The sequence below is a fragment of the Podarcis pityusensis genome, assembly GCF_964106645.2.
Source record: "Podarcis pityusensis genome assembly, chromosome: 3".
Classification (NCBI taxonomy): Eukaryota; Metazoa; Chordata; class Lepidosauria; order Squamata; family Lacertidae; genus Podarcis; species Podarcis pityusensis.
Genome location: NC_138026.1, coordinates 55,099,764 through 55,117,928, shown reverse-complemented (window position 1 = coordinate 55,117,928; position 18,165 = coordinate 55,099,764). Strand labels below are relative to the sequence as shown.

Below are 18,165 nucleotides of genomic sequence, written 5' to 3'. Positions count from 1 at the left end.
GGATAAAGTGGTGACCAGTTTCACAAGTTATATAAAAGATGTGCATCTGTTACGACCTCATGAAAGTGCAGTATAATTCATGCAAAGGCATTTAGTGTGGGTAACTTGGATAGAAAATGGTCTGGATTAGTGGGTTAAAATATTCTAGTTTTAATATCAATGGGTGCTTTTGTTTCCTTTGTTTGCTGGTAATATTCAAATTAAACTGTCAAAGACATGCCATGCAGAAAAGGGCATTTGTGTATGAAAAATTATTTTGATATCACACTGATTTTCTGAATGCATCATAATGTTTCTCCCCACACTGATTACTCATAAGTAATTCATAATAATCTTTTCATACTAAAAATGTTTTAGAATGACATGATCATCAGTAATGAAAATATGAATGCTTCTCTTTTGTCCTATAAATCTTTATGAAAGCATTAAATGTCTCAGTATTGATTTTATTAATCTCTCTGTATCACTTCTTGAAATATACTAACGAATGAATGCTTGTCCTGAAGATTATGAAGAATAATTTTATGAATAAAACATTCAAGCAAATGAATAGGCTTTTGAAACTAAAAATAGTTATTACTACATTGCCTCTAGTAGCTTTGTTTTTCAGCAGCCGAATGAGAAAGAAGGCTGGGTCCACTGCAATATTATCTTGGGCTCTTCTTCCACCTGTTCATGAAATGAAGCATCTGGGTTACACGGCATGGATGAGATAAATTTGGACAAACCAGCCAAATTTCAGTGCAATTCTGTACATTCAGTGCAATTCTGTACATGTCTACTTAGGACTAAATCATATCGCCTACTCCCATGTAAATGGGTATAGGATCACAACACTGGGAAGGCAATTTTCTTTCATAAAGGGACCAAAGGTTGTTTCCATGCTAGCTTGCTTGCATTGTTGCCATCCTTGCTTCATTCACTTTTTTTCAGAGAAAATGGGTGGCATTGTTGAGATGTTGTTACTTCCTTACATTGTGCGCTCCCTTTTCTGGCAAAATTTCTGCTGATTTTTTTGGTATATAAATTAAAACACAACTGGAGGACACAGCCTGTCTGGTGTGGACATCCCAAAGGGTATTCAGCACTCCTGTGCTTTTAGATACAAGCTTCCTAGTTTGAGGTTTTTGTTTTGCTTCTTTCTGTTTTGTGTAGCAGTGGGCTCACTGGTGAATAGCCTGTACAGTGGTACCTCCGGTTGCAGACAGGATCCGTTCCGGAGCTCCGGTTGGATCCCGAGGTTTCCGCAACCGGAGGGACCGCTTCTGCACATGTGTGCCTGGCAAAAACCCAGAAATATACCTCCGGGTTTGCTGCTTACGTATCCCAAAGTTTACGTAACCAGAGGGACATGTAAGCTGAGGTATGACTGTAAATTGTTTCTAGAAAGCCTTTCTACATTGTTCCCTATCAGTTTCTGTTCCTATTGCAGAAAGGAGCTTTGTATAGTAAAACGTTGTTGTATAAAAAATAGAAGAAAAAAATAAAAGGAAGCACTGGTAATTAAAGCCCCTTCTCCCTGGAACAAAACTGACAATAAGAAATTGACAGTCAGTTTAGCAGTATTCAACAAGAAGCAATAAAAAGGCAGTGTGCACATGCAAGAATATAATAGAAATACCTTGACTGTAGATAACAGTGTTGTTTCAAATGGTGTTCTAGGATAGGTCAGTGGTATTCTACATGCAAACCATATGCTGTGTCCCAGGTTTCTAATTCTGCTTTGTATTACAGCAGTTTTTCTTTTTTTAAAAAAAGAACTCAACTCCAAAATATTTAAACTTGCGTAGTGCTGCTCTGCATTTCCCATAACTTGTAATGTTCTGATATTTCAAAATATTACATCCTGCAGGTTATTAAATGTGCTCTGCTGTGATCTAGATACACTTCTACTTTTAGAATCTCAGTATAAGGTATCAGAAGTGCTCTTAGATGCCCAAAGAGAAAATACCATCTACATTTCTGAAACTTCTCGGTAAGGAATATTCATTTAAAAAATGTATCACCCCACTCTATAGTTCTGTGTAATCTTTACTTGGAGCTTTTCACATAAACCCATAGCCTTACCCTCCAAAAGAAAAATATCAGTGTAGAAAGCAGCTCTGCTAATAATAGTAATAATAATAATAATAATAATAATAATAAATAATTTTATTTATATCCCGCCCTCCCCAGCCGAAGCCGGGCTCAGGGCAGCTAACAACAATAAAACAGTACAAAAGTACAGCACAAACAACACTCTAAAATCATTCATTATAAAATTAATTAAATTCAAGCCACTGGCCACCATTGGGCCAGAGCTCCGCGAAGATTGCCGAGGGAGGGAGTCAGGCTGTGCCCTGGCCAAAGGCCTGATGGAACAGCTCTGTCTTGCAGGCCCTGCGGAAAGATGTCAAGTCCCGCAGGGCCCTAGTCTCTTGTGACAGAGTGTTCCACCAGATAATAATAATAATAATAATAAATTAATGTATGGCTTCATTGAGTTAAGGAATTTGGCATGAGACTCTCTTTTTTCATTTGTTGGGGGTACAAAAATTATGGTATTGAAAGCATGAAAATGGGTTGTGTTTATTGTCCTCATTGTTGTGCCACTTGAACTGTTCTTGGAAGTTTTGTCTGATGACTGCATATCGTTCTTTACTACTTGGCTGCATACAGCCACTAGGAAGCATGCATGAAGGGGTATAACCAACATGAGGCAGAATGAACATCCCTGATGTATTCACAACCTTTATTGACCTCGCAAAGATGGGAATAATTTGTAAGCTTGCTACTCCTTTGAAGTAACTATTCGTTAACCACAACCTATTTTTGGCTTCTGTGTTGTAATTTGATCTTGGGAAGTGCTGATATATTATCTCAAAAACCATTAGGGCTGGTCAGTGCACCATAAATAAATACTGAATGCCATAAAAAGAGTAGTTTGTATTATATTCTGGTCAGAAAAGACTAAGCAAAGCACACATAGTGCATTCCCTTCTATCTCTGAATTCCCCTGAATCCAGTGCCAGGATTTTGTTACCTTGTTCAAAACTGCAATTCAGTGTCCATGCTAACAACCGGGCTTGAAATACTTTCTCAGTAATCTAGCTCTTGAGAATCATGAGACTCATGGCAATTTCCACATGCAATTCAATTTTGTTTTGTTGCAGAGACTTTATAATTGATGGCCTATCAGTAGAGAGAAACCATATTCTTGTTAGAATAAATCATGTTGGTGGACCAACGGAACGGATCTTGCCTCCAAGAATATTGCATAAGGTTGTAAACGTGCTTTTCAGTTTTCTTCACATTTAGCCTCTCTGGAGATAAGTGCTGCAGACTGAGATTTATTTATTATTTCTACCATTTATTTAGAGCTGATTATTCCATTGAACCTCTGCTGACTAACTGCGGCTACTGCCCTTTGAGTGGGCTTAAAAGAGTTGTTCTGTGTAATCATCCTGACTCATTACACTGATAGCATTAAAGTACAGTGTCAAGTGCACTATGTTTTATATGTAGGTAATGCATTAAATATCTGAAGATTACCTGTAAGTACAGAGTGCAGAGTCTTCAAACGACAGAATGAAATAGACAAACCATCAGTAAGTTATAACATCACTTTATTATTGGTGGTTCTCCCTTAGGGTGATGATCCATATCCTTGGCCCATGTTTTCGTCATATCCTTTACCAACATGCTATCTTGCTGAATTTCCAAGAAAAACTGACACAAGGCAAGGTATAATATGTTAGTTTACTGGAGTGATGTATGTAAAAAGCACAAATATGTATTTTAGATTAATTTATAGTTATGTGTTAGTCTGTGCATAAATCTTGTTTTGTTTTGTTTTGAGGAACCTTTTTGAAAGGCTCACGAGGGTAAAGAATATGAGCTGAACATATCTGTATGGCAGCTGGAATTTACCATGTTCCTTTGTGATAGTTTTTTCTTATTTGTGTCTCTTGATTTTCTGTTTGCATTGCTTGGTTTGTATTTTATCATTGAGATGCAATATGGATCTGTATTTATTCACATTTGAATCATAAGGTGTTGTCACAGAGAGGGTAGCTCCAAGCAAAATCCCTTGTGAAAGAGAGAACACAGTAGGTGCAGATATTTATGTCCAGGCAAACAGTACAATAACGGCATGCATTTCAAACACTTAAGGCTCTTTAGAGGATAAAATAAAAATCTTCGTGGAGCTTAACTCTACAAATCAAGGAATTTTACTGAATGTACCCCATGTCCCATAGGCAGCATTTATTCCCCAAAGAAAAGTCTTACGCATTCAAAACCTGCCGGGATTGCATGGTTTATCTGTGTCTACTGTGCTTTTCCCTTTCAATTCTAAGATGCACACATTATCCATTAGGCTTAACGTTTTTGTTAATATACATGTATATTACCAAGTGTTAAACTGAACACAGGATGACTTTACACTTGTTCCTTGAATTTAATACAAACACAGCAGGGTTTTTATAATAAAAGCAATCAGATACTGGGACTCAATTCCTTTATGTATGAAAATCAAACTGAGGGAAAACAGAATATGGGAACAAATTAGTTTTCCCCTCCCACCCGATACCTATAAAGGAAACTCAGTTTTGTTCTAGAAAACCTTTCCCTACTCTAGTACTTTCTGCCTGGGGTTGAATCAGGGCTGTCAAAGTGAGGCAACTGCCTCAGGTGACAGTAGATTATAATCCTATACTTTGCTTAAACAGCCACGTTTCTTGGTGTGGCCCTGAATTGAATCTTTCTCCTAACAGACACAGTCTGTTAAGTTATTCTTGTTAAGTACTTTCCAGTCTTCTACATTATTGCCACCTTTCATTCTCATAAAAGGAAAGGGCAATCATGTAGAGTCAAAAAGTGGGATCCTGAGAAGCATGATAAGACATATAGAATACCTTACACTTACAAATAGATATAAACAAAAGGTGTTGAAAGTAGGAAATGAATACCTGTTCCTCCTTGGCAGTGGGAACAAGTCATGATCATACAGGGAGAAAGGGCCAGAGGAGTTTCATCATCACCAACAATCTAATCTGCGTAAGAAGCTTCTTTTTCCCTGTGCCTGGCTACATGAAGTGAACATTAGATGAAGAACTAAATTAGGCTTGTGCCAGTGAGGGCCTTTGAGAAATGAAGCCTTTTGGTGTAATTACTTGGCATTTGAATGTGCATATGGAATAGATTGGAAGAATTGTACTAGTCGAACAGCTTCGTGAAATACTCTGGGTTGGTCAAATGAATTCCAGTGACGGGAAAACAATTTAAGTATAAATTATTAAAGCCCAAACACTATTTTAAAATGCATTTTATGCGGTGAAAGAAACAGAAAGCAAATATTTTCTATTTAATAAAAAAAGGCTAACGGCATTTGCAAGTGATGATTTCATTTAGGAAGTTGAATATTAACTAGGATACTAAAATGCTGAAATGAAGCAGGAATAATAAGTATCTTAAAGAACCAAAGTTTCTAAAGTCTGACTACAGAAATGTTTTATTGTGTATACTTAAAATGAATTTAGGCAATTTTAAAGCCTAGAAACAGGTACGATATTGCACAAACAAGAACTTGGTAGAGGATGATAGCAGGGAGAAATTATCTTGATCACTTTGATATTTACAATTAAGAAATTCACTGAAAGCTTCTTGGAGGCTCATAAAGAGCCATTTCTAAGCACCTGTTTGTAAAAAGCAGGACTTTTAATTTCAGGGAAATGCTGTTACTATGGTAATATTTAGTAATTCTAATACTGCATGAAGTTTAAATTGGCAGAGCAGCCAGGTGGGAGGGGAGTGCCTCTCAGCCCCCATCTGCTGTTTGAGCCAAGCAACTCACCTTCACAGTCCAGTCCTCTTATGACCTGTGAACATCTTTTTGTATTTCCTTGTATAGGAGCTTTATTGGTTTGAGGCAGACTTACTAAGTTCTTCACTGATTGCTGTGGTCATTTAGGCGAAAGTAAAACCATAGCTTTCATAGCAATATTTTCATCTTCGTTTTAGATGGCGATGCTAGCAAGCTTGCATGTGCTTTAAATAATCCAGAGAAACCGCTGGAATTGATTGAAAATATTCAAAGACAGTTTTGTGAAATCATGGAAAACAAACCTACTGTTATGAGTGGAACCAGTAAGTATAATTATTTTTAAAGGGAAACTGCTTATCCTTGCTACGTTATATTGATGATTCTTTATAGTGAGGTATGATTGAGGACTGTCAAAGGGGAAGACATGCCATTTAAACCACTTTGTATTATATGTTGCTATGTCCTAAATTATGGTGCTGGAGGAGACTCTTGAGAGTCCCATGGACTGCAAGAAGATCAAACCTATCCATTCTTAAGGAAATCAGCCCTGAGTGCTCACTGGAAGGACAGTTCGTGAAGCTGAGCCTCCAATACTTTGGCCACCTCATGAGAAGAGAAGAAAAGACCCTGATGTTGGAAAAGATGGAGGGCACAAGGAGAAGGGGACAACAGAGGACGAGATGGTTGGATAGTGTTCTCGAAGCTACCAGCATGCTCTGGTCCATGGGGTCACGAAGAATCGGACACGACTAAATGATTAAACAACAACAAAATGTCCCAAATTGGTTGGAATATGCCTGTCTCAAGTGACAATTGAGGTGAAGTCAAACTATTGCTGGGTTGTAGCGCTTGCTGTGGCTGTAGAGACGGATGTGGGAGAGACATGTTTTGTTGCATCTGGGGCAGATGAAGGCATCCAGTTGTGCTGCAGCAGATGTACCATGGCGTTTCTTCTCTCTGCACTCCTCCCACGGTTATTTTTCCTCTGCTCTATGGGGCGCTGGCTTCCAGCACCAGGCCCATTGGTAGACCAACTCTGTGTTCCAAAGATGTCTGCAAATGTGACATGAAGCCTGACAACATCGACTCCGCCAGACCGGAATCCCTTGCAGACAACTGCAGTGCCTGGAGACGTCATGTATCCATAGCAGTATATCCTAAACATTCCTCTAAGAATCCTGAGAGAGTTTCTCCAAATGAATTACTACATCAGAATTATACATTATTTAGGCAATGGTTTCCCAAAGTGGTTGATATTGATGTGAATGTGCAGGGGCTGAATAAAAGATCTAGAATTCCAAAGTAGGTCAGAAACGGCCTAGGGGTGGAAAAGATTGCCACAAGGGACAGTGTGGAAATGCAACGAGCCTCAGGAATAAAGAACATTAATATGTACAGAGTGCATCTCCCTTGCCAGTGAGGAGCCTCTGTATTTAATAGATGATTTTACAATGTGACAGTATTCCTTATTTTTTTTTTCCATTTTATGATTCCTAGTAATGGTGATTGGTGGTTTAAAAAGGTTGATTATACATTGATATTTCTGGATGTCATTTCATTTACATCCCTAAGAATTTGGGTTGGGGGGGTCAATGACAACTTTATAAGCTCGTCAAGGGGTCAGTGAACTCAGATGTTGGTGAAAGCCTGCTCTAGGCAAACCTGTGTTTGCAAAGATCACTTTGGGAGCTATCCATGAAAGAATGAAAAACAATCATACTCAAATATGCTGTGTGCATAGAACATAGAACTCTTCTCCCTTTTAGGGCTTTCTTACTCATTTAAATGAGTAAGACAAGTGCAAAAGACTTCCATGGAGAGCTTGGAAAGTTTCCTGCTGAGATGCAAAAGGAAGCAGGTAGCTGTGTTGGAACGCCTTTTGCACAAAGGAGGACAGAAACTCTTAAAGTGCATTGACCTTTACTGCAAGATTAAGGCCAAACTTCCCTCCTCAGAACCTCTATATAGAATAATGTAGGCAGTGCAATCTAATTACAGCTAATTTTCTTTATGTTGAAACTGTCTAACAAATTCTGAAGTAATCCTCAGAGGATCCAAGGATAACAAACGATTCCCTTTCAGTTTACACTGAATAGATTGTCAGAGAAGCCATTAAAATTTTAATTTAAACCAGGAATGTTGTTATGAATACAAAAACAGAATGCCTGTTTTGAATTATTTTTGCCATGCTTTTGTGAATAAACATGCGGTCGTATAGACAGCTTTAGGCTGCAATCTTGTAACGCACTTACCTGGGGGTAAGCCTCTTTGAACCCAGTGAGACTTTCTTCTAACTGCATATGTAGTACAGTTCACTGTTAGTTGCCTGTAGGCTTTCATTTTGGTTCATTTTCTACTCACTGTTGTGCTGTGGTCAGAGTATTGGCCTATATCAGAGGGACTAAGATTCAGTCCACACTCAGCCATAAAGCTCACTGGGTGCCCTTGAGCCACTCACTGTCTTTCAGCCTATCCTCTCCCGCAGGGTGATCGAGAGGATAAAATGGAGTGGAGCAAGCTACATATGCCACCTTTGGTTCTGTGGAGGAAAGGCAGGGTATAAGGGAAACAAAGAAATTGGTTGATATAGTTCTGCATTTTACTTTGTGGCATTTTTAAATATATATATATATTTATTTTATTGTTACAAAATTGTGCACACGCAAATCACAAAACATGACATGATTTCTTTTTTAAAGGAAATTTTGTGGCATTGATGCATTAATCATTTTGGTTTTATTTCAGATTTGGCAGAATTAATGGAAATGTTTGTCTTGCATCTTTCTGAAACGCCATCAGAATGTTACTTCACCAGCAGAGAATGTGAAGGTAATTTTCTTCTCTCATGCTGTTTTTTCTGGCTTGCAATGGTCAACTGAAAGGTAACTGCCACACTTCTGGCTTCTGAGCCTCTCTCAGTGGCCCTGAGTGGAATAGGTAGAAATAGCAGGCTCCTTTCTCTTGATCTGGTTTGACCCAGCTGACCTTCAGTTTTTGACTGAAAAGAAAAGCAGTCTATAATTATAATTAATACATTATAATAGGAGGATGGCAGATCTTGGCATTTTATGACGTAGTGATGAGGTTTTCACCTTTCTCATAGCAACATGCATAGGTTGTAGAATCTTGAGTTTACTATTTTATTCTAAAGTGAGTATTTGTCACAGCATACAGTTGGTGGCAGAGGGACAAAGGACAGAATTCATAGACATAAGGGTTCCTTGGTGGGGCTGCCCTAAGGCCTTGGCTGTAGCTCTGGGGACTGAGGCTGGCCTCTTTGCAGCCATGTGGGTGAGCAACCACTGGGATGACCCACAGTGAGGTGGGCCATTCCCTAATTCCTGACTACATCAGGCAGAAGTCAGGCCACCCAATACCAAGATCCTTGCTGCCATGCCACAACAATCTCCATTATCAATAAAAAATTGTGGCCATATTTCCCCCAGCCATTGACTTTGTGTGTGATCTTTGGTCCAGTACGCTTGCACTCTGTGTCTGGGGTACATTAGCTGGCTTTTGCAGAGTCACTTTGACCCTGTCACCTCATTTTTGAAAAAAAATTGTTTTCTTATACCTTTCCAATAGGCATAAATCTGACATAAAGCACACACGATTTCACTAAAATAAGGAGGATCCCTCTGAAATACCACATAGCTATTTACATCTCATTATGGTTCAAGAGTAGCTGGAACATGATTTTTTTAATTGGGTGCTTCTGTAGTGCATTTTATTCCACCTATCAATGGAAATTAAAATGTTTTAAAAATTAAATATAATTTTGTATTTTCAACATATTCCTTTGACACTTTTGTTACACTATGGCTCCCTGTTTGTCTTCTCCTCTGTATTGAGCCCTTGAATCATATACTGGAATAAACCACAGAGAATCATCAAGCATAAGAAATCTGATGTAAGGTTGTTTGGTATCCCAAATTATTTGTAAAGGGAGCAGATGGATTTGAGTTTTAATAAGCCAGCAGACTACTTAGTGCAGCCCCTCTACACACACACACACACACACACACACACACACACACACCTTGGCTAGGCTTTGATCAACAGGGAGTATAACAATAGTTTAGCCTGGCTTTTTAATGAATAGAATCAATGTGTTATATGAAAGTAGTTTCAGGACAATGCATTGATATTCAGTGTTATCATGTTTCTGGAAATGAGAAATTGATTATCTTAAACTACAGCAGCTTTCTAAACCCTTGGGTAGTTGAAATTAGAATAACACAATTCATCCAGCTGTTGTGAAATCCCTCAGGATTTCAATCCATTATAAAATTTGCAAATCTGGAAAAATCAAATTAGTTTCGGTTAGCGTTTTAAAGATGAGGGAGAATAATAAGCTAATATATTGACATTTATACAGTTGCAGGGCTTTAAAAAATTATAATAAACAATAGCAACACTTAACTCTATATTGCCTGTCTGTTGGCTTATGTGGAAGATGCGCTTAAAGTTAAAGCTTCTATGAAAAAAGACTTCTGGAAATCCAGCCTCTGTCTTTCATATAATATATGGATGACTTATGAATATGATCCATGCATATAGCTATATATAACTTTAAATATCACTCCTGAGCTCAAACCACCACAACAAAACTGACACTAGATATTTTTAAAATCTTTCCTCTTTGTTTCTCTTTTCCATCGCCATATGGCAGCCTGCTGGCCCTAGAGGTGGTACTGGAGTACTTGCTAGTCCTGGCAGCAATGTTCGCATCAGATCATCTGCTATAAATTAAGATGCTAAGGTAGTAGACTCGCCATTTTCCAGCTACATTTGTGAAACCCCAGATTTAAGTCTACTCATAAGATAACATTTGGAGTGGCAAACCTATTTTTGGGCTGTGCTTTTTGAGCCCCTCTGCAAGATTTAATATTTTTCTGCAGAAAATTAGCATGGTGAAGACAAAACTCATTTTAGGATCCGTCTCACAGGCATCCTAAATGTCTCTGGATTGGGTTTTTTAAATATTAGTTTTGGTATGGAGTAATAGTCGGACATGTTGGGCATGTCTTTCAGGCATAGGTTTGAAATCTTATTTCTTATTAAAGGATCTCTAAAAGTGGGACAATGAAAATCATTTCCTGCCCATCACTAACGGTTGACCCTACTTGGCTAGATTGTCCTGAGATAAGACTAAACATTATAACCTCACTCGTGTGTGTGTGTGTGTGTGTGTGTGTGTGTGTATTAAAAGCAACCTTTGACCTTTTTTCTGGAAAATATCTCCTCTCATCCCTCCCTTCCATGTAGTTCTTGCCCATAGTTTGGCAATGAAGTGAAAGTGGACAAAGCTTCCCTTTTAATTGGAGAGCATAGCAGACATTACAAATTGGGCTGCATGTCCCATTTGGGATTTGGCTATTAAAAGAACATTTCTTACTTTGTTGTCTTCCACGGGTTTTTTATTTTCATGCTTGCCATTTGATTACATGGGGTTACTGAGCTCTATAAAACTAAGACTGCACTTCTGCTGCTCACATTTTATTTTTTCCCCCTTCAAAACTCTGAGGAGTACTTTGTTAATAGAGAAACAATTCCAGCTGAAGAGAGTCTTTAAAATTCTGGCAAATGTAATGTCATTTTAGAAATAAGTAGCTGTATATATTCCGAGCTGAATACGTCTCATGTAATTAGAATTAGGACAGATCATACACATTATTTTGCATCTCCTTTCAAGGTAGCAATAAAAGCTGAAAATCCTGGAACATGGATTGCACTTTTAAAAATTGACCTTTATGTTTTGAAATTGCTTTATTCTTACCAGTAGTAATTTAGCATGAGGACAGGATTGCTCATCTGCTAGATGGTATCTAAGGATGCAAGTGCAAAGAATTATTTTATTATGTGTAGATTTGTAAGAGATTGGAATTTTGTGTTCTAGGAAAGAAGATTATTCATTGTTATCTTTTTTTAGTTTTCTTGACCTTTATGAAAGGCATTTAACTTCTAAACTGAATTGTGTTCTAGCTGCTGTTTTCAGCCACTGTTACCATATTTCTTTTGAGTTTTAGTTTTATGTTGGATTTTATTTTGTATTTTTTCTATCATACTCTGTAAGCCAGCATGAGAGCCATCCAGATTCCTCTTGATGGGATAAACATAAAGATAAGGCCTTCCTTAGGTTCTGCGTATTCTCACTCTTGCAGTTAAGGTCTCCTTTCTCCTTCCACCATGCACTGTTTTGGGATTTCTCCCAATCCTCTGGAGCATATGGGGGGGGGGAGGGCACAGGGGATGAGAAGGGGGAAAGGTCCCATTGCACTGGTAGGAATCCTTAAGTTAGCTTCTGCTAGTACATTAGGGTGATTGGTTACAGCCTCTGGGTCCAAGTGGCTTCAGGGAGAGAGACCCATTGCCTGTCCAGGTCGTTCTTATTTCAGTAGCTACAGTATGGAGGTGGAAGAGAAGCAGTTGCTCAAGCAGCTTCCTTCTATGCAAAAAGAGAGCTGGATGGATTATGCCAAAATGACGAAATTGAACGGGAATGGGAAGATTAGACACCAAGAGGACAAAAAAAAATTTAGAAATGAATGGATTAACTTTATAGAATATATGAAGGAGCATTGCAAACATTTAAAAACGTTAGCAGGCTTGGATTAGCACTTGTAATATAATTTGATAAAGGGTATTGAAAAGGCAGACTTAATAGATTAGATAAAAGTATTTAGTCACAGAAAAGAGAAGAGATAATTATTGGAAACCGGGGAGAGGAGTGGGGGGAAGTCTGGGGGTTGGAAGAACCCCTATAGAGATAGTGAATTTGTTATGGATTAATGCAATTAATATTGTATGCAAAAAGAAGTTGTGCTTCTTGGATGTCAAGAATAGCACCCTGTTAACACTAAGAAGAGGAAGTCACATTCCTTTTGGGAAAATTGACACCAACACTTGTAATTATCAATGTTAATGGCATCCAACTAGTAGAAACGTTTTTTGGTATTGTTTAATAGACTATTAAATTGTTATTTTAGAATCTAAATTTGATAGAAAACCTAAGAAATGCACACAATAGATCTGATTTTAAAAATGGTGTATGGTGGTGGGGAGGCTGCCTTATTCTTCTTAGAAGCCGGTGAATTCTGAATTAAGGATGTGTTTTGAAAAACAAAAATGGTCAATATTGTTAAACTACTTCAGCACAAGTTCTCAGCATGACTGTATCTGGAATTCTGACAGTCCCCATATATTGAAATTAAATATGAATTGTGATACATCCAATTGAATGTTTGATTTCTTTAAAAAATGAATTACACATGTTCTGTGCAATTTTTATTTCTCTTTGAACTGTGAGGTGTACTTAAATCTTTTCCCTGAATTTGGCGTCTTGGGAGCTGCTGCCATAGCATATTTTATTCATTCTGCTTAACAACTATAGCAGTTTCACCTTTTTGTCTGATTGACAGTTCAGAGATACTCTGCCTTTTGTTAAGGGGAAAATGGTTTTCTTATTGAGAAAATTGATCCTTTGATGCTTTTGTTCTGAAAGCCACATTATTTCAAGACATTTTTAATAAAATGGGTTTCACATTGATTTTGGGGGAAATTAAATAATGTATCTTGGAATAAACAAGGTACATTTTGTGCATCATTACAATTGCAGCTTTCGTGCCTCCTCCCCTTCCCTGTAGAGGTGTTGAGCTCCTAATGTATTGAATAAAGTACAAAGAAAGACTTGTAGGCCCACTTTTTTTATAAACAGCAGATGAAAATATTGTTAGCCTGGAAAAATCTAAGAACTACCGCACCAGGCCAATGCTTCACTCATTGGTTAATATTAAGTGTACTTCAATTGTGAAGAGTTCTGCAAGCCATTTTAAAATCTGCACTGAAAGAGTTGATACAAATATCTTCTGAATAGGAAAACATAGCTATAATGACAACCCAGCCACAATTTTGCACATTAATTTATGTCATGAATAGATACATATATATAAGAGACTGTGAAACAGGATAATCTGCTCGTTCATTTTGATTATAGTGAATTAGGCTATTGTTTTTACTGGATGCTACCCATACTTGGCAAAAGGCTGAGTTGAGTCAAATATTGGAGAAGAGCACTTGATGTCAAGTTCTGTCTGCGGGATAAGTGCTTAGATAGAGCAACAGTGTTGGGAGTGGTTAGTAGTTATAGAAGACAAACCACAAAATCCAAAGCCCTCTGGGAATGCACTGTCAGGACACAAGGTGGTGTGATGGTGTTGTTCCCCATTTTCTCTCTCCTCCTATTGGCTTTTAGTTTTTTTTTTTCAAGAATTTGAATAGGGAAAAGAAGGACACCAGCCAAAGGGTCGGCATTCTTTCCCGACGGTTTCAGAGTGAAAGGGCTTTGAATTCAAGCAGATCCAAAGACAGCACTTAAATCCACCCGCAAAATGCTCCCTTTTGCCCTCCTCTCTGTGGGGAAGTAGTAGCTATGGATCTTTTCATAGCAACCTGGATGAAGCTTCTTCAGAGCCCATGGAGAAGGCGAGATTCATCTGCAAAATCCTATGGTTCCTGGAACTCCATCGCAACACCCATAGGATTGTGCATAAGTACTACAGACAGTATTTAGGCAAGGTGCCACTTTGACAGTTTTATGAAGTTGTAAGGGGTGATGAACCATAAGCTGACAGTTATTTATATCTGTCATAAAATGGAAGCTTGTAGAGTTCAGTTGTTAAAAGTAAGGCCATAGATAGTCCAAAATGTTGTCTTATTGTAACTATAATAACTATTATTTATTGCTTTCACTAAATTCACTGTATTATGGATTGCCACCAAACTTCATCTTTTAAACAGTTCATAGAAATTCAGATTAAAATGGTTAAACACTTATTTTTATAAATTAATTTTTTTAAAAAATGTGTCCAGTAGCACCTTAGAGACCAACTAAGTTTGTTCTGGGTATAAGCTTTCGTGTGCATGCACACTTCTTCAGACACCACACGAAAGCTTATACCCAGAACAAACTTAGTTGGTCTCTAAGGTGCTACTGGACAATTTTAATTTTTATTTATTTATTTTGACTGCGTCAGACCAACACTGCTACCTACCTGAACTTATTTTTATGTGACTTTTTCTTTTCTTTGCAGCTGATGCAAATGTGGAGATCAAAACTCTTTCATCTGTACAGCAGCTTGGCATTAAAATGACAATCAGGTACATTACATCAAAACATTTCACTTAGGTATTTATAAAATGTTCATTTTTAATTTGTTATGACTTGAATGCTATTGAAACCATCCATTCAACATTTAAATTGAACAATTTTATGGTGAAAATCATTATTGTAACGTGAATGGCTTGGAACCACAGAACTGCACACGGTTTCTCTCACTGCTACCAGCACCTTCCAGACCAGATACATCACCAAAATATTGTAATGTTCCATGAATCAATGGCCGAGCAAGCTCTTCCTCCTCTCACTGATTCTACGGTAGAGCTATTGCTACTTCCCAATCCCTGTTGGCTCACTGCATCCATTGTGGGGGGTCCATAGACTTTTTTCTTCTTTTTTCCCCCACACCCCTCATTGCAGCCAACAGAAGGGAATTAACTACACCAGACTCATCAATGTGGCAAAATTATGCACATCAGCATGCATCACCAGGAACCAGATGATTACATCTCTCTACCAACCACACTAGCACTCAAAAAACTCATTCTAGTGTGATTATGAATGTATGGCAATGCACAAACATACCCTAGTTTTTGGTAGTACTGGTAACCCCAAATTTATAATCTCTGTAAAATTATATGTGTTGGACTATATTCTAGTGGCTGATCTGAAATTGTAACAAAACAAAAAAAACACCGATTGATTGAACTATATCAGATCCTCCATTGCCCATGAAACACTGGGCAACCCCTCAGTGTTTCAGTGGCAGCAGAACATCTATGTCTGTGGAGCTTTCTGTGGGTGACCTGCAGCAGTGTAAGGGCTGGTTTGCTGGCGGGCTTCTCTCCCCACCGGCAGAACAGCACCTACATCACTTTAAGTGACCTCTTAGCCAGCTTTGTCTGCCTTTGGGTGTTCTCCATGAAGCATCTTAGAAATACGGTAGATGGGGCTATAGTGTGCTGAAACAACACCAGACCAAGTTAAGTGTCTATATAGGGATACTTTAATGTTATCAAAACAAAACAATACTCATTATCAAAGATGTACTAAAATTAGTGCCCCATTGCAAATGGAATACTCCATTTGTGCATAATTGGTTATTTTTGTGTGTGCCAATAACAAGTTTTCAGGTCTAAGTAGTACCCGTCTTAGAATGGATTCATTAGCCTTTTTTCTTTATTTTTACCTTTTTATGCCGACTGATCAGTTGTGCTGTATAAATGATGGCTTTGCGTTTTCTCTTTGGGCTGCATCCAGTTCCCCTCTGGGGATCCTGCTTAGAAGCCATGCACCTGCTGTAAACTGGACAGAGAGTGAATATTGTGCAATGCGGTTATCATATATTTTCTTGGTAATCCTCACAAGACGACCTGTATAAAATATACCAGTGTCCCAAACTGGAATGACCTCCCCTTACAGATATGACAGGAACCTACAGCGCAGATGTTCTGCTGCTGGTAAAAACTTTTCATTTGATATGGGCGTTCCTGGACTCTAATCCTTAGTACCAGCTTTACTGAACTCTAGATAGTTTGCTTTATGTTTTATTGTACTATATTTATTTGTAAACAACCTTGTCATTTTTTTATCCTGAAAAGTTGTCAGTAATTTTTAAAGAAAGAAATATTCCATTATTGCCATTGAAAAGGAGGGCAGGCTGAGGTGAAGAGTTAAAGGCTCGCCTAAGTCACCCCAGTGACTTCATAGCTGAGATTTATAATGAATACTGATGTTCTTACCAGTATATAATTCCTGTATGGTTTGTATGTTTTTCATTCCTTTAAGTAAGTTTGAATTGTATATTTCAACATAATTACCATAATTGTTGTTTTCAGAATAGATTTGATAAAGGTCATTTAGCTTGTCCTTCAAAACTAGGAATTTGCTTTTATTCTTTTTTGTTCCACTGAAGGGATTAATAATGGTGTTCAGACACATTGAATGTAATTTATTTGAGGTTGGTTATTTGCTCTACCCCGGAGGCCTAGTGCAGGTTAAAAAATATATAACCAGATTACACAAAAAGAAAAGTGCTTGATTACTACTATGATAAAATAAACCCTCTAACTGAATACAAAAATCATGTTTTGTTTTGTCTTGAAACCAGTTAACAATTTGAATTAACCCGGTGCACCAAAGGCCACCCCAAACTAGAGAGTGCTTCTAGATGATTAGGTTCTGACTAGCAGACATCTCAGGAGTGAGAATTTTATAATTGTATGACTTCTACTGAGAAGGTCTATCTAAAGGTCCCTGTTGGTCACAGTAGGAGCAATAGTGAAATAGAAGAACATTCTTGGTTATTTTACAATATAAGCTTAGGAACTTTGCAAGACCCTTGTGACATCTTTATGACATTAGGTGATTGACAGGTGGGTGGCCCTGCCCTGCTCTATATTGTCCTGCCAAGCCTTTGAAATGAGCTAGGTTGGTCCTTCTGACAGTACCACCAAAAATGTAATTAGAGGCTTCTCAGCACTGGTTCCATCAGTTAAGGAATGTCCCTCTCTCCAAGACTGAGCTGATGCCATTCATTTTCAGCGCCAGCTGAATTGCTTTCTCTTCCATCATGCTTTCTAAATATCTCTGTGTAGTCACACAGTTACAGAGAGTAGGTATAGGCAACCATATGGGTTTACTTTGATGATTTTAACAGTATTTTAGTGCTTTATCATATTGTAACTTTTTTGTAATTCACCCTGAGATAAGTTGTGACGAAGGGCAGGACATAAATAAGTTCACACCAGGCTTTAGGAGTGAGAGTAGCTCATTCGGTAGAGCATGAGACTATTAATCTCAGGATCGTGGGTTTGAGCTCCACATTGGGCAAAATATTCCTGCATTGCAGGGAATTGGACTAGATGACCCTCATGTTCCCTTCCAACGCTACAGTTCTTTGAATCTGTGGTCACCTTGATTCATTAAATCAGCCAGGCCTCTGCCCTTTAGGGCTTTTAAAGTCATGAACAACAGTGTGAATTCTACATGGTAAGGTAACAGGAAGCCATTGCTTCCCTCAAGCCATTCCTCATAGGAAGTGCAGTAACAGGAGTATCAGATATTTTAAAAACATCTTTATAATACATACTATTATTTTTGTAGTAAGCTGTTCTAGTATGAGTAACCAAGCTCTGAACACTATATTTTTACCAAAATACTATTAACAGATGCTTTAATAATTCCATATTAATTCAACTCAGACGTAGTAATCTTCTTCCTTGCTCTTGAACCACTAATGTTT

General features: G+C 38.0%; 1 protein-coding gene across 5 annotated transcripts in view; it reads left to right on the top strand.

The window, feature by feature from the left end:
• Window positions 1-18,165, top strand: part of TBC1D32 (TBC1 domain family member 32) — a 69,608-nt gene that overhangs the window by 38,655 nt on the left and 12,788 nt on the right. For 4 of the 5 annotated variants that reach the window (XR_013984342.1, XM_080999505.1, XM_080999504.1 and 1 more), the window contains 6 exons: window positions 1,853-1,975; window positions 3,153-3,261; window positions 3,630-3,723; window positions 6,001-6,126; window positions 8,549-8,632; window positions 14,896-14,962. Coding sequence is in view for 4 of the 5 variants with exons in the window: in XM_080999505.1 (XP_080855631.1) it covers window positions 1,853-1,975; window positions 3,153-3,261; window positions 3,630-3,723; window positions 6,001-6,126; window positions 8,549-8,632; window positions 14,896-14,962 (603 nt within the window). In the remaining variant the exon portion in view is untranslated. Of the gene's footprint in view, window positions 1-1,852; window positions 1,976-3,152; window positions 3,262-3,629; window positions 3,724-6,000; window positions 6,127-8,548; window positions 8,633-10,475; window positions 12,024-14,895; window positions 14,963-18,165 lie in introns of those variants that run through there. The other variant, XM_080999507.1, reaches the window with a different exon arrangement.